The 16,404-nt window shown below is 36.2% G+C and overlaps 1 protein-coding gene across 1 annotated transcript; it reads left to right on the forward strand.

Annotated features, from left to right (window-relative positions):
• Positions 1 to 241: 241 nt before the first annotated feature.
• On the forward strand, positions 242 to 16,163 carry ACRALDRAFT_2019010 (uncharacterized protein; the record flags this gene model as incomplete). The annotated part of the gene is made up of 3 exons (XM_071019949.1): positions 242 to 255; positions 8,855 to 9,108; positions 16,153 to 16,163. 3 exons carry the CDS (start codon positions 242 to 244, stop codon positions 16,161 to 16,163), a joined length of 279 nt encoding a protein of 92 aa, XP_070876209.1.
• Positions 16,164 to 16,404: the final 241 nt, after the last annotated feature.

Below are 16,404 nucleotides of genomic sequence, written 5' to 3' on the forward strand. Positions count from 1 at the left end.
ACGCCTAAAAACAATAAAAACCTCCCTCCTTATATTAATACTCAGGCATATAATCAGGTTTCTAACCGCGGACCTTATTAACACGTTAAGTATAATAAAGGAATCACTTTTAGTGAAAATACCAGTTAATCTTTATCAAATATTCCTTCGCGCGTTTCAAAACGTTCTATCAAGTCTATTTAACCTGAAGAAGAGAATAATAATAATAGACGTAAGAGTCTTCGTCTACGGGCAGCGGGCTATGAAGTTCCAGCTGTTGATAATAATAATAATAATAATATCAACCATAGCCCGGCTAATAATAATAATAGTAGCCAAAGTACTAGGCTAGAAGTCCAAATACCTTTAAAACCTTTAAAATCGGGCTATAAGAATTTATATCCACTAATAATAGTGCACTATACCTTATAAAAGATACTATACTTAGAAACCTATAGTTTTAAGACTATTCCCTGTTTCTTTTAACTATAAATTCGATTAACGAACCAGCTACCTATAAACAGGCTATAAACTGCCCAGATAAAGATAAATAGATAGACGCGATAGTAGCAGAAATAACAGAACTCGAAAAGAGGAAGACCTAGGACTTACTAAGTATAAGAAATACGCTTAGTAATTATACTAAAATAAAAGAAGACTACCACGTACCATGAGGTCGTTAGGTCTTTAGAATCAAATATAATAGCTTTAGCGAAGCTATTCAATATAAGGCTCGGTGGGTTATTCAGGGGTTTAATCAGGTTCTAGGTCTTAATTATCTAGAAACCTTTTTAACTACCTGCCGGCCAGAAAGCTAGAAACCAGCTTTAATATTAGGCGTATTATACGGCTAGAAATTCGGGCAGTTCGACTTCAAAAACGCGTTCGTTCATCCTAATATAGATACCCTGATATACGCTATATAACCTATAGGCTTCGAGAAAGAAGATAGCTTAGAAAATAATAAAAATAAAACTAAAAATAATATAATACTCTATAAGCTTAATAAAGCTTTATACGGGTTAAAACAAAGTCCTAGACTCTAGTATAATTACCGGGTTAAGATATTATCTAAGCTAGGTTGCCGGGTCTCTGAATATAATAACAGACCTTTTACTTTTTACAAATATAAATATAATAAAAATAATAATAATAATAGTAGAATAAAAGAACGAGCTATTCTTCTATGCCGCATTAACGATATAGTGGCTCTAAGCCCTTCTAAAAACACTTTAGACTATTTCTTTAAGGAGATATCTAAAGATATTTCACTTAAAGACTTAGGTGAAATATATAAGCGGCTAGTTATAGGTTAATCGCACTAAGTAAGGCCGAATAATTATATTAGCTAGAATTAAGGAAAAGGAAAGGAAAAGGTCTATAAAGAGGTGCAGGATTCACTAGGTTTATACGAATCCGCGGTAAAGGCAGCGCGAGGTCCGAGCGTCGGATCTATATACTAATTAGCGGTTCCGGCCTTATACCGGAACTACACTTTCGAGGGGTTAACCCGTGATATTACCCCCCTCCTCCCCCCTCCGGGGCCGTAATACCTAAGCGCCGAGTCTATTTTTACCTGAACGCGTCGCGAGGGAGGCGTGTATCCTCCTTTACGTTAAACACGTTTAAGTCGCGCGGCGTTCGCGGCGACTTCGCTCCTAAGTCGCTAGCGTTCTATATCGCGCCGAGCGCTTACTCTTTATATTAAAAACGCCCGGTTACTCCTTCTTCTTTATTCGTAAACTATTATAATAAATAGCTTTATAGGCTTTTATCGTGTTCTATAGTCCGATATTATAGTATAAGTATAGCTTCGCCCGGTTTTTCGCTTATAGTTAATTCTTCTTCCTATAAGCCTATAATATCGTTTTAGTAATAAACTCTATCGCCTATTCTATACTAAGGGCCGTGTCGTTCCTTACTAACTCTTAGCGTAGTCGCTCCGTCCTTATAGTTTTTTTATTAATCTAATAATTTTCTATTTTTCGATTATTTAATTAACTATCGTGAGTCTCTTAACGAGTCCTTATACTAATCCGGTTAGGTCGCGGCTAACGGAGTATATTTAGATATCCGCCCCCCGCCGTAACGCTTATTATACCCGCGAGGGCACCGTTAAAGAGGTCCTAGCCGTTAGTAATATCGCCGCCCCCTCTCCCTCCGCCGCCCCCCCCTCCCCCTCTATTAAGGAAATAGCCGAAAAGGCTATCGCTAAGATAACGAATACCGGTAAGCGTCCCGATAATAAAAAGGTATATAACGGGAGTCTATACTTCGCTATAAGGGTCCTATTAACTCTCCGGTAGCCTACTATACCTAATAAGCGATAGCGTGGCCCGGCCTACCCTCCCGGTTATTATTATAACGACTTTTACCGCCCCTACGCCGATTATATCGCGGGTATTAAGATAAAATTTAACTAAACGTGTTATAACTAATCCGGGCCTAGTATAGCCTATAAGAACCCTAAGTGCTACGAATACGCTATAGGATCTTATACGTACCGCCTAATAAGTCCTTTATAATCTATAGGCTAAATAGTCGCGACTAACCTTCTTAGCTCCCTCCCGCCACCACCCCGTTTATCCGCCTTATAGCTAAGGCGGGTCGCGCTATACACAATAATCTAGACGACGATAATATAAGTATTCCCGTGTCTTCTTTAAGGTCGCTACTAACTCTAGTCTAGCTCCGCGAAGCCTTTAAGTTAGCTCGTAGTAACTATTATGCCTCCCTATCTAAGGCAGCTCCCGCTATCGCCCCCGCTAACTCCGCCCCTGCCTGTATTAATAACAGCGAGAGTCTCTACCGCGAGGTGGTGGCCTTTCGCCGCGAGGTTCGCTTATAGGGCGCGGCGATAACGCGCCTCCTAAAGGGTATCCTCGCCGCCCTTTAGGGAGGTAGCGGTCCCGCTACCGGTAGTAGTAATAATAGTAGCTAGAAGGGCCTAGGCGATAACGTCGCTAATTAAAGTCCTTTACGGAGGCACTATCTATCTCCTTAAAAACCGGTAAGGGGGCTAGTAAATTCCCCCCCTTTAATTAACTTATAACTATAGGTTATGCCCTCCTTATATTAGGGTCTCTTTATCTTCGTGTATTCCTTATAACGTAATCCTATAAAGGCCTATTATTCTTATCCGCGGGGCTATATTCCGCTTCGAAATCGTCTAACGCCTTAGTATTCTATACGGTATCTAACGGTTCCTAAATAGGTTCCGTGTATCCCGCCTATTATACTAATACCTCGTATAATACGCCGCGACCTCGCCGTTTATTCTATATATATAAGATACTTTTTACCTCTTACTCTTTATCGCTATAAAGTGCGTCCCTAATCGGTTCGGGTTAGGGGTCGGTTATAACCTATCCAGGGAGGGGGTCGCGGCTAGCTTATTTTAGGATATCGATATAGAAGCGGGGGTGTATCCCCGAGGGTATATCTAGCTCTACGACGTAGGAGTTAATTACTTTTATTACTCTATACTTTTAGTATAGCTAGCTTAGCTTCTTTAAGGGCCTAGGCGTAGAGTAGTTAGCTATAGAGAGCTACGCGAGGTCTCCTACTTTAAAGCGCTCTGCCGGGAGTCGCTATTTATTCGCGGATTCCTTATTCTATAGTTACTTCGAGGCTATAGCTGCTTATACGAACTCCACGGCACCTTATAAGCGACTTAGTAGGTTATAAGCGGCGGCTTTTTTCGGGTATAGGGGTATCGGGTTATAGATTTAGATAGGGTCGATATAGAACCCGTGTTCTAAGAAGAAAGGACTTAGCTGGGTCGTTAAGCTCTTCCTGCTATTAAGCGATAACTACGCGGCGGGTAATAGGCGACCCTAGTCGTCCTAGGAATAGTATATAAAGGCACGGAGGTAGGCTTAGATATCTTAGCTTAACCTTTTAGGCCCTTTATTAGTCTAGGGGTAGTAAGCTATACTAAGTCGCTACTTAATCCTTACGAGTTTATAGAAGTATCGCTAAAACCTCTTAGTCTAGTTTAAACCTTAGTCGCTAATAATTAAAAGGGGTATACCGTGGAACCTAAAATAGTAGTTTAGGAAGCGTTCTATATAGGCCTCCGCTTTTATTATTTTTATCGCTTTTAATATCACTAACTTTATTAGCCTATCTATAATTACCTATAAGAACCTCGCCCCGACCTCGCCGGTAGGTAGCAGGTCCGTTATAAAGTCTATTATAAGGTGGCTACGAATTCGCTCTAGCACGGGTAATAGTTTTAGTAGCCCGTGTTTTATATTCCGCTATTAATTACCTCCGTTATATGGATTATAGTTACGGATAAACTTCCGTATATCCTTATTTATACCGGGCTAAAAGAATTATCGGGCTACTATAACGATTATATTCTCCTTACCCGGGTAGCCGCTAATAGCAGAGTCGTGGATCGCTTATACTAAGCGTCCCCTTAGTGGTAAGTCCTCCCCCGAGCTCGGAACCTAGAGACGATCCCGGAAGGTTATATATCCCGCGGGGTTAAGGGAATATTCCGCGATTTATAGTCATAGCCTAAGGGAGGGGTTAAAGCTACGAGCTCTTATAGTAATCGCGGCGAGGACTCCTTAGTACTAGGGGTCGGCTATTATAGTCTTATCCTAAAGTCGTTAAAGGTCTTTATTTACTTCGAATATATACTTAATAGATATTTTCCGTATTATTAGCTTAGGAATCGTTTTTAGGATCGCGGAATTAGGTATTAATTAGATTACCCGCCCTTATTCCCGGTTATCTAAGCTATCCTTTGGGGCATCCTATTCGTAACGGGAGAGCGTATCCGCTACGAAGTTCTTAGTACCTTGCCGGTACTCTAGTATAAAGTTAAACTAAGCTAATTCGCTAGCCTAGCGGCTTTACCTTTTAGTAAGGGACCGTTTAGTTATAAAGTACTTAAGGGCCTTATAGTCTTATAATATCGTGAATTACTTATAGCTAGTTAGTTCTGCTTTCTAAGCGAGTACGTAGCTTATAATTACTAGTATCTCCTTATCGTGGATAGGGTAGTTATACTCCGCCGGGGTAAGCTTACGCGAGTAATATACGACTATATAGCGATATCCTAGCTTATCCACCTAGGATAGGATACCACCTAGCGCGTAGCCCGAGTAGTCGGTTTCTAATATAGTCTTACGGTCCGGGTTCTATAACTATAAGACGGGCTCTATCTAGAAGAGTCGTTTTAATTCCTTAAAGGCAGCGTCTTCTTTAATCCCCTACCTAAAAAGCCGGTCCTTTTTTATTAATGCTATAAGGGGGGCCGTGATACCTATAAAGTCATAAATAAATATCCGGTAATAGTTCGCGAATCCTAAAAAGCTTCGTACTCCCTTTACGGAGGTAGGGGCCTCCTAGTCGCGGATAGCCTTTAATTTCTTAGGGTTATAGGATACTCCTTTACCTACTATAACGATAAAGCCTAGGTATTTTATTATCGTCACGCTAAACTCGTACTTAGCCGGGTCTAGATTTAGGCCGGCGTCTATAAGCCTATATAGTACTAGCCGGACCTTCGCCTTATAGTCCTTATAAGATCTACTCGAGTAGATTAGGATATTATTAATATAGGCCGTGATAAAGTCGTTAAGGAACTCCTATAAGGTCTAGTTAATATAGCGTTAGAAGGTAGCGGGGGCGCCGCTTAGTCCGAAGGGATATATTAGCTACTCGAAAAAACCGAAGCGTGTTTTAAAGGCCGTTTTGCTTTTATACCCGGGAGCTATACGGATCTTATAGAAGGCGGCGACTATATTAAGCTTCGTGAACTACTTAGCGCTAGCCAGGTTATATAGGGTCTTAGTGATTAGGGGGAGGGGGTAGCGATCCCGCTAGGTAATCGCGTTTAGGGCTCTATAATTATAGTAAAAGCATAGACCGCCCCCTAGCTTCTTTACGAATAAGACCGGCGCGGTAGCCGCTAAGCTATTAGCTTATATAAACCCCTTATCTATTAGGTCGTTAAGCGTCTTTTAGAGTACTAGTAACTCTTCCCTGGATATACCGTAAAGGGGCCCCTATAGCAGGGTCGGCTTAAGCTTATCGGGACCTTATTTTAGGGTGATTTCGTGGTTAACGCCTAGTCGGTAAAGGGGTAAATCGTTAGCCTTATTAGGCGCGAAGACGTCGCCGAACTCTTATAGTATATTCGTAGGGATATAGTCCTAAGGGTCTACTAGTTCCTTTTTACGGAGGGCCTTATCGATATCCCGTATACTAATAGCCCGGATTAAGGTATTAAACTCGTCTCTTTCTTTTCCCCTTAATTCTTTTTTTATCTGTTATATTATAGCCGTAAACACCGATCCCGAGACTAGCCTTATTTCGCGGATAGCTTATATATCGGCTAGTTCCTCCTCGCCTATTAGTCGTAGGTTAATATCGGCGACTCTATAGTATAACCTATAGTTCTTTACGTAATATATAATATCGTTATATTCTAGCCACGGTTTTCCTGGGAATATATCCTGATCTAGTCCTTTTATTATATAAGCGAAGACTCGTTATATATAGCCGCTAATCTTAAGCTTAAACGCGGTAATCCCGGCGCTAATATCCGGCTTAGACGTATCTAAGAATCCTTTTAGTAGTCGTCTCCTTTTATCGACTAATAGTAACTAAAGTCTTTAGGTAAAGTATTCGTTTATAATAGCGTAGTAATTATAACCCGTATCTATAAGAGTATATATATATCTTCTATTGACTTATATTAATATTAGAGCTAAGTCGCCGCTAGCTAGGTGTTTAAACGCCTCCTACTCCCGCTATAAAGCGGCTATCGGCTTTAACGCCCGTTTTCGCGTTAGAGCTATTCTTTTCCCGACTCTTTATCGTCTAAACCGTCTAAACTTATAGCGATATCGCTATCCTCGGCCTATACCTTCGCTACGCGGGCGCCCTTAGCCTTACCCTTATCCCGGGACTTATAGTTTATACGAATATATCCCTTTTTCCTATAACCCTAGTACTCCCGGTTATTACGAGGTTAATCTATAATCGTATCGGGCCGGACCTAATTAATCCCGCTTATCGCGATATCTCTATCGGCGTCGGTCTTTTAGTTCCGGGTTCGGTTCGGTATATAAGTATTCCGGCTAGTTAGGCATAGTCCTTTTAGCTTCTAGGCGATACTTTATACCTTAATAACCTAGCTTATATAGTTATAGGGTAACTTCGCGGTAACTAGGGCGCTATATAGCTTCTGGCTTAGGGCTCCCTTTAGGAAGGTAATCTTCGCCGAATCTACCTACTCGCTACTACCTGCTTAGGCGATCTATTTTTCGAATTTCGGTAAGAACTACGAAAAGGTTTACTCCTCGCGTTATTTAAGGGAATATAGCGCGAGGGCCGCGTAAGGCTATTTATTCTAGTCCTTATATATACGGTCTAGGTAGGTAAGGAACGATTCTAGGTCGCGGGTACCTCCCGGCCCCTTAGCGGCATAAAAGGCTAACACTACTTATTAGGCGCTCCCTTCTAGGTATAAGTTAATATAATACTATATTTCGGCTTAGTTATTAAATAAGTGCTTATCTAGCAGGAGCTTATCGCGTATCTGCTACGACTAGGTAGCGTACTCTATTTATTTTCCGCTAAACTTCGCGGGGTATAGCAGGGGCTTAGTATATAGCGGGCGTGGTTTATTTAGTTCCTATAGGATTATAATCTAGGGGGGAGCAGAGGTTACTAGGGTCGGGGGACGTACCACCGACTTAGTAAGCGTGTTCGTGGGGGCTCCCTCCAAGGGGGGCGCGAGGTTAGAGGTAGGTTACTACGGGGCCTAGATATTCGCGAGGCTATTCGTAAGTCGTTAGAGTAGCTCTTATTATTAAGCTATCTATTCCTATAAGGGACTAAGTATCGTATTAATAGCTTCGGTGATCCTTTTATCCGTCCACTTAGCTAGCTTAGCGGGGTTTATAGGACCTCCGCCGCCTAACGGCGCGTTCGTATCTGGCTCTATACTAACATAGCGCGTGGGGTTCGCTAAATTCTAGCTATATAAGCGGCTAGTTATAGGTTAATCGCACTAAGTAAGGCCGAATAATTATATTAGCTAGAATTAAGGAAAAGGAAAGGAAAAGGTCTATAAAGAGGTGCAGGATTTACTACGTTTATACGAATCCGCGGTAAGGGTAGCGCGAGGTCCGAGTATCGGATCTGCGTGCTAATTGGCGGTTCCGGCCTTATGCCGGAACTATACTTTCGAGGGGTTAACCCGTGACAAAATAAATACCTTTCTAGGCTATATAATAAATATAAATAAACAAAATAAGACTTATTCTATAAGTTAGTTGCCTTATACTAATAAGATACTTAAAAGGTATAATAAATAAAATCTGAAAAAGGTTAATACCCCTTATATATATAAGAAGGTCCTAATAATAAATCCTAAATAAGTAATAATTAATAATATAAATAAATACTAACAGGAAATCAGGGCTTTATTATATTTAGCCTTGTATTTAAGACCAGATATAACGTACGTAGTTAACTAGTGTTCTCGCTATATAAGTAATCCCTCGTAAGACTACTTTACTGCGTTAAATCGAATCTAGACTTATATAAATATATATCCTAATATTGGTCTTTTATATAATTATAATAAAGAAGACCTTGGTATTTACGGTTATTCTGATGCCAGCTTTTTAGATATAATTAAGGATAGGACCTCGACTTTAGGATATATTTACTGCGTGGGAGTAAATAACCCTGTTAGTTAGACCTTGACTAAACAAAAAGTTATTGCTTTATTAATAATAGAGGCTGAATATATAGCTCTTATAGAAGGTTCTAAAGAAGGAATCTATCTTTATAATATATATAAAGATATACTATAGAATCTAGGTCTAGATTCCAATATAAGAGGTAATAATAATAATAATAATAATAATAATAATAATAATAATAATAATAATAATAATAATAATAATAATAATAATAATAATAATAATAATAATAATAATAATAATAATAATAATAATAATAATAATAATAATAATAATAATAATAATAATAATAATAATAATAATAATAATAATAATAATAATAATAATAATAATAATAATAATAATAATAATAATAATAATAATAATAAGAATAATAATAATAATAATAATAGTAATAATAATAATAATAAAACTCTTGAGATTCCTCTTATCTTAATAGCTAATAAGAGTATAAAGAAGCTCGCCGAAAACCCTGAATTTTGTAAACGGGCAAAGCATATCGATAGGCAGTATCACTACCATAGGCAATAACTATATAATAATAAAATAAAAATCGTATATATAAATACGAAATTTAATATAGCTGATTTAATAAATAAAGATCTAGCAAAAGAGACTTATAATACTCTTTGCGATTATATGAACCTAGGTTATAAGGACGATACGTTGCCTGAGTATGATTTGCCGCCTTATAATAATATTAAAGAATTAAAATACTAGGTTTTAATACTTAGTATTCTTAGTTCGTTATAAGGGGATATAACTAGGTTTTTTATCTTCTGGTTTTCCTAGATATCAAAGGTTTTTCTGAATTTTCCTTTGCATAATATACTATAAGAATAACAAGGGTTTTTGAATTTTCCCTTGAATTAAAAAGAAGAGGGTTTTTCAAATCTTTTCCTCTATGTATTCTAGTCTAGATAGACTAGGATTCCTGCGCTATAATATAACTATAACCAGAACTATAACCTGACTAAGCTGAACTTATTATATAAGAGTCAGCTTACGGGGGGGTGTTGATATTATACTTATAATAAGGAATAATTATAATAATAATAAGTATAATATCTAAGTCAAAATAAATAGTATATAGTTATAGCTAATAACTAGACGTTCACTTTATAACTAGCTTAACCTATACTATAATACTATACGTATTATACGTTTATATATACTTGGCTTATGATATATATAATATAGATACACTAGGTATCGTAAATATGATATCTTAGTTATTACTTAATCTAATAACGTGGCGTGAGAACCGTCGCGTAGGCTGTTGACGTTATAGTCGCCACCCAATCTTTTAGGGTCTTTTGCCAGCCCCGGATCCAGGAAGAAATCCCAGAAGTCAGTTCTTTACCCATAACTACGCGTTTTGCGTAACAAGCAGTAATTCTACGGATCTACGAATTCAACAGCTATTTGCTTGATTTTCCTCTCTTCCGCGCGTATAGCCTACTACTCGTAGCCCAATTTATTAAAAGTCGTAAATAAGACTAATATTAGGATAGGTATTTAAATAAGCCTAGATCCTATTTAAAGCTATAAAATAGTCTTTTATAGGATTGCTTATATATCTTGTATACCTATTAACTGCCAAACCTAGATCGGGTCTAGGATGCAGGGATAAATATAGTAGTGCTCCTCTTTCCTGTTAATATTAATTTATATCGGCTTAACAGGTAGTTTCCTAGTTAGGAAATAAAGTTATTTTTATAATAATAGGAGTATTAGCTGGTTTAAGGCTTTGCTTTTTATACCGCTATAATATTCTAGCGCTATAGGCAGTTTAGCTTATATACATTACCTTCCTTTTGGAATTAATAGTAGTTTAATAGCCTAAAAACGTACTTAAGGTTCCTAGATCTTTAAGGGATATATCCTTAGATAATTCCGTATAGAACCAATTTATAGTCTTTTCATCAGGGCTTATTATAATTATATTATTAACGTGATATAAAAACAAGGCTTTTTCGTTATCTTTATAATACATAAAGATTCTATTATCTATGGGTGATATCTTTACTCCTAAATTATTTAGGATTTTAGTAAGGTAGTAATACTATAAATAAGGGCTTTATTTTAACCCATATAGTGCCTTATTAAGCCTGCATATTCGACTATTAGCCTTATTTTGGTTTTCAAAACCAATAGGCTATATAGCATAGATATTTTTAATATCTATATTAGCGTGTACGAACGGATTTATAACATCTAGTTATTTAAATTTCTAACCGAGACGCACTCTAAGGATAAGGGCCAACCTATAGCCTTCTGGTCTACAGGTAGTACTAAAGGTTTCGAGGTAATCTATACCGAGTACCTAATTAAAACCTTATATAACCTAACGGGCCCTATATCTTATAGGTTTTCCTGTATTATCGTATTTAACTTTATAGACTCACCGCCCCCCTAAGATGTATAGGCTGTGTTTTGCCTTTTCTAGAAGTGCATTAACGTTAATGATATTTCAAGTATTTCTTTTATTTAATTCTTAAATCTTACCTTCTATAGCCTCTATCCAATAATCTTTTTCAGGGCTTTTTAAGGCTTATTTGTATATAGCTGGTTTAAGTATAGTCTTTATAGTTAAGAGTATAGACTCTATAGTAAGCTGCTGAAAACTTCATAATAGGGTATCTTCTGATAGATATAGTAAGGCCTTACTTCTTTGATCTGTAGATTGATCTAAGGACTTAGAGATAAAATCCTTATAGCTTTCCCTTTTAGTAAAAGGTGGAAGCACCGCTTCTAGATTATCTAGAGGGTTTCTGGAATATTAAATAGCCTTATCACCACCTTTATATAAGGTTAATGGTCCTATTTATAGTGGGTCTTATTTAGGATTTATAGTCCCGGTTAGAGCCCTATTACTATTATAGGAAGTAGCCCGTAAATCGTTTTCTTTTTGGATAGAGGCGTTTTCCATAGAATTGCTTTAAGGAGAAGTTTTAGTCTGATCTGTTGACATAACTAAATCAGACTCCTCGCGCTGTATTAAAGACTTTAAAAACTGATTTTTAATAATATACATATCTCGAACCCAGATTATTCTTTTTAGATCTGGATTATATATCTTATAGTTATAATTATTAAAGCCTATTAAAGCACCACGTAGATTTCGTGGGCCTAGTTTTTTAAGGTTAGGGTCTGTTTTCCGATAATACGTTATAGACCCCTATACCTTATTATTTAAAATATCAGGCTTTTTATTATTCTTTAGCTTATATAGCGTTTTAAAGCCTATAGCTGAATTGGGGGTTCGGTTATATATATAACCTGTAGTCATTGCTGCTTCTCCCTAAAGATAAAGAGGTAGCTCTGAATGATATAATAGAGCCCTAATTTTAATCATTATAATTCCTATTACTCTTTTAATAGAGCCTTAAGGTTTGTGTGTATAAGGGGGTTTAATAGGGTGTATAGCGCCTATAAAAAGACGTGTGAACGAATTATTAACGAATTCGCTTCCCTTATCGGTACCCACTTCTTTAATAGTGGTTTTAGATATATTTTTAACTTATAACTTCTATTCGGTAACGGCCTTAGTAATAAGTTCCTTAGATTTATCGGGTAGTAAAATAACCTAAATATATTTAGTTAATCGGTCTTGAATTAATAAGATCTAGCGTTTTCGGTTATAGGTTATAGGTATAATAGGGCTATAGAGGTCTCTATAAACACGCTCTAAATAGGTATATACCCTATTCTTATTAACCGAATACCTATTAGCTAAAGTAATAGGTTTTGCGCTTTTATAGGCATGGCAGCTATTAATCTTTTGTAGCTCTTCTTTAGATATAGATATATCTTTTGGAAGTAAGGTATTTTGTGATAAACTGCTTAAAGCCTTAGGATTAATATAGCCTAGTCGGTTATGCTATAAAGATAAAGTATCTTTTAAATAAAGGGATCTTCTTTTTAGATTCCTTTTTCTTTGTTTTTAAAGCTTATTATTAGATATAAATAGCTTAGATTTTTTAACACGTATAGCCCGTATAGTGGTCTAGTAAAGACCTTTATATAATAAAGTAGTAGTATATTTTAATAAAGACTTATTATTAAACATTACTAGTCTTTTATTTCCTATAAGACCCCGAATATTTTTACTGTCTAAAACAGGAAGACTAATAATATTAGTACCTAGTTTAGGAATATATAAACAGTCTTTTAAAAGAAGCTGTTTACTAGTATCCTTAAATTTAACTAGGGCATCTTTAATTTAAGTAATGAAAATACTGTTTGCTTGTCCCTATTTAGCTATTCTGGACGTAGATTTAATAAAAGTAAATAATCCCTTATTTGATATAACGTGAGACGTAGCTCCACTATCGATACAGAAGTTCTGTTCGAGATCTAAAGGGCACGAAGATAACTAAACTTCGTGAATCTTTTCCACTATTCGATCTATATTTGAATCAGTGAATTATAGTTAATATAAAGAAGATTAATGGTTTAATACCTCTTCTTGATCTTCTATTATATCCATTTTTTCTGTATGGATAGGTAGAGAATATGTATCCTTAAGAATAATATTATTATTAATACTAGGTTCTCTAGTATTAATAATAGGGCTTTGTTAACGTTATTATATAATATTAACGACTTCAGAGTCATTTAAATCATTTTCCTTATCTGGGTTTTAAGATATAAGGTTTATAACCTTTCGCTCTTTTTTAGATAACTAGTCTCCTTTAGATAAAAGATTTAAAATCTGCCGATCTCTTTTAGATAAATTAACGGATTTAGATCCGGTATTTTTATCCTTTTATTCTTTAGAGACTTTTTACTATTGACCCCCCCTACAGTTAAACCAACTAGGTTTTTTCTTAGGATGTAATTTAAAGTAATCGGCAGTATTATAACTAGCTTTATTATAGTAGTCACAGTGTTTTCCCTTAGTCTTTTTCCAAGGTTTCGAGGACTTTTTACGTCCCTTATTTAAACGCAAAGTAGTATCAGAGCGTTCCACTTTACGGGAGGCGTCGATTAACTCGCCTATAAGTCTATTAAGAGAATATTCTTGAATATTATAACGTAAGGCTTGAGTTATTTGGCTAGTTATAGAATTATATCTACCATCAAGGCTATTTAAGATCCAGGTAAAAATAACCTTATCTGATAGTTCTATACTACGGGTCTATAGTTCTACTATCTTTTCTTATACCTTATATAAAAAGTTTTCTAACTTAGAGAAGTCAGATACTATAAGGTTAAATAGTGAACGTAGGACCTTGTAATTAACCTGGAAGGCTTTAGCTTTATATACTTCTTTAAGCCTTTCCTCTATATCGTGTAGGGAGTTAAGGTTATGAACGTGGGTTAAAGGTCCAGCTAATAAGGTAGATAGAATATCTCCTATAGCTTTTAAGGACTCTTCTCTTTGTTTATTAGAAGGGTTAGCCGGAAGTAGGGCTATAACCTCTTCTAGAAGCTTTCCTTTTTAAAAGAAGTAAGCTTTAATATTAAGAGTCCACGTTTTGTAGCCTTCTTGACCTCGAAGTTTAGAGGTAGAAATCTCTTTAATATCTTTAATATCTTCGTTATTTCCTATTTTTAAATAAATAAAGATAGAGAATAAGGTCGGGCGTTTATAACACGAATAATAGAGGAATTAGAAACTAAAAACGGTATTAAAAACGGTTGATTTTTGTAGATAATATCTGATATGTAAGACTTTTACTTAACTATAACTAAGTATATATACCAGTTAATTACAAGTCACTATATACCTTAACGGAATAGTGACGCAGTGGTAAAGATACAGCTAGTTTACACGTTTAATGCCTGCTCGTGTTGATACTTGTTTTTATGATGTTGTGTTTTTATAATTTTTTCTTTATAATAGATAATCGGATCGATTCGAAAGGTAGTAATTTTAAGAACCTCTGTCGGTCGGAAGAGGTAATTGAACCGATAGAATGGATCGTGGAACCGATAGAACGGAACCGTGTAACCTTTATCGGTCGGAAGAGGTAATTAAACCGATAAAATACATCGTGGAACCGATAAAACGGAACCGTGTAACCTCTATTAGTCGGAAGAGGTAATTAAACCGATAGAACGGGTCGTGGATTAATAAATTAGGAACGCGACCGATAGAAAAGAGCCGTGGATTAATAAATTCCTAGAGGGATAAACTAGGAGAGTAAATACCAGGACCTAAGTTATTTTAGGATAAATATTAATCCTGATTAGCGTTAGTAAGATCGATAATATCTTTAGACTCGTCGATTAGGCTGTTTTTTAGCCAAGGAAAAGGATAGGTAGGAGGTATAAAAGGATAGCGAAGTTATTGATTTCTTTTATTTTATTTAATACTTTCCTTAATTTCTCCAGCTTCGAAGTACGGTTCTTAGTAGTCGATATAAGGTCAAAGATTTTTATTTAGGATATAATAAGGAGTTAAGAAACAGGTTATCTTTTTATAAATAAACTCTTATTACCTCTTGTTAAGATAGGATACTAGATAATCGTTATAAGGGAGAGCGGAGAGACTCTTCTTATAAAGAAAAGGAGGGGAGTCTAAGACTATTAGTCGAAGGAGTCCGTTTTAATTCAGAAAGTACTGAATACTCCTAAGAAGCTCGATCGGCGAAGCTCTTATATTAAGAGCGTAACGTTTAAGAATTAGTAGGAAGGGAACCTCTTCTTCGTTAGTTTCAAAATGGATTTCGAGCTTTAAGTAGTGAATAAAGGGGTTTATAAAACCTAGCGCCTACGTGTATTTAAGCTTGCCGGGCTTATAACCTATAAGAGTTTGGATAAAATCTATAAGCTTAACTAGGAGCCGTAGATTAAAGAAGGAGATAGTAAAAGGGGCTTAAGGAATAGAAGGCTGAGTGAATCGAAAAGACTAATATTCCATAGCACTGATAGTAGAATATAGTAATTAATAAAAGAAGAGTAAGAAAAGCAGTGAAAGAAGAAGGAGAGGAAGCAGATATATATAGATAAATAGTATATAGAGAGACTAGTCTTAAAGCAGTAATAATAAGCTTTGTTTATTATATAATAGATTACTTCCTTATTATATAATAGACTGTTTATTATATAATATATTACGCAGTAGACTCTTTATTGCATAATATATTACGTAGTAGATTATTATAGGATTCAAGTAAGGAGTAAAGGAAGCTATCACAAGACGAACAAGGAGGTCTACTAGTAGACCAAGGGAGGGGGTATTATACTACGATTATTCGTTAAGTTCCTTTAAAAGATATAGACATAGAGGCCTCTACTTATAGACCTCTGGGTGCCACTTAATAAGAAGGTATTAGTTATATAATCTCCTCTTAGAGCAACTAAGGAACCTTCGTAAACAAGGTAGCCTTACTATAAAGGCTACCACCCCCTCTATATACTCTAAGCTAGCTCTCGTATTCTGAATACACGATAAGCCTTCTCTAAACACGAAACCACCTGGTAGTTAACACGTAAGCCTCTAGAACCTCTTTATAAGAGGCCTCTATGGCTTACGCGATAAGCTCGTACTAGACACTAGTAGGAAGCCCAGAGACTTAACACGAATTAATAAGACCTTTTTATGCCTCTTATAGATTACCCCCCCTTTCTTTAACTCCTGCCCTTAGGAGTAATAAAGGTCTAGAAGTAATAAAAAAGAACGACTCCCTTAGCTCGGCCACTCTTCTATATAAAGAACTCCGCCTAATCTAGGAAC

The sequence above is a fragment of the Sodiomyces alcalophilus genome, assembly GCF_042370955.1.
Source record: "Sodiomyces alcalophilus JCM 7366 unplaced genomic scaffold ACRALscaffold_3, whole genome shotgun sequence".
Lineage (NCBI taxonomy): Eukaryota > Fungi > Ascomycota > Sordariomycetes > Glomerellales > Plectosphaerellaceae > Sodiomyces > Sodiomyces alcalophilus.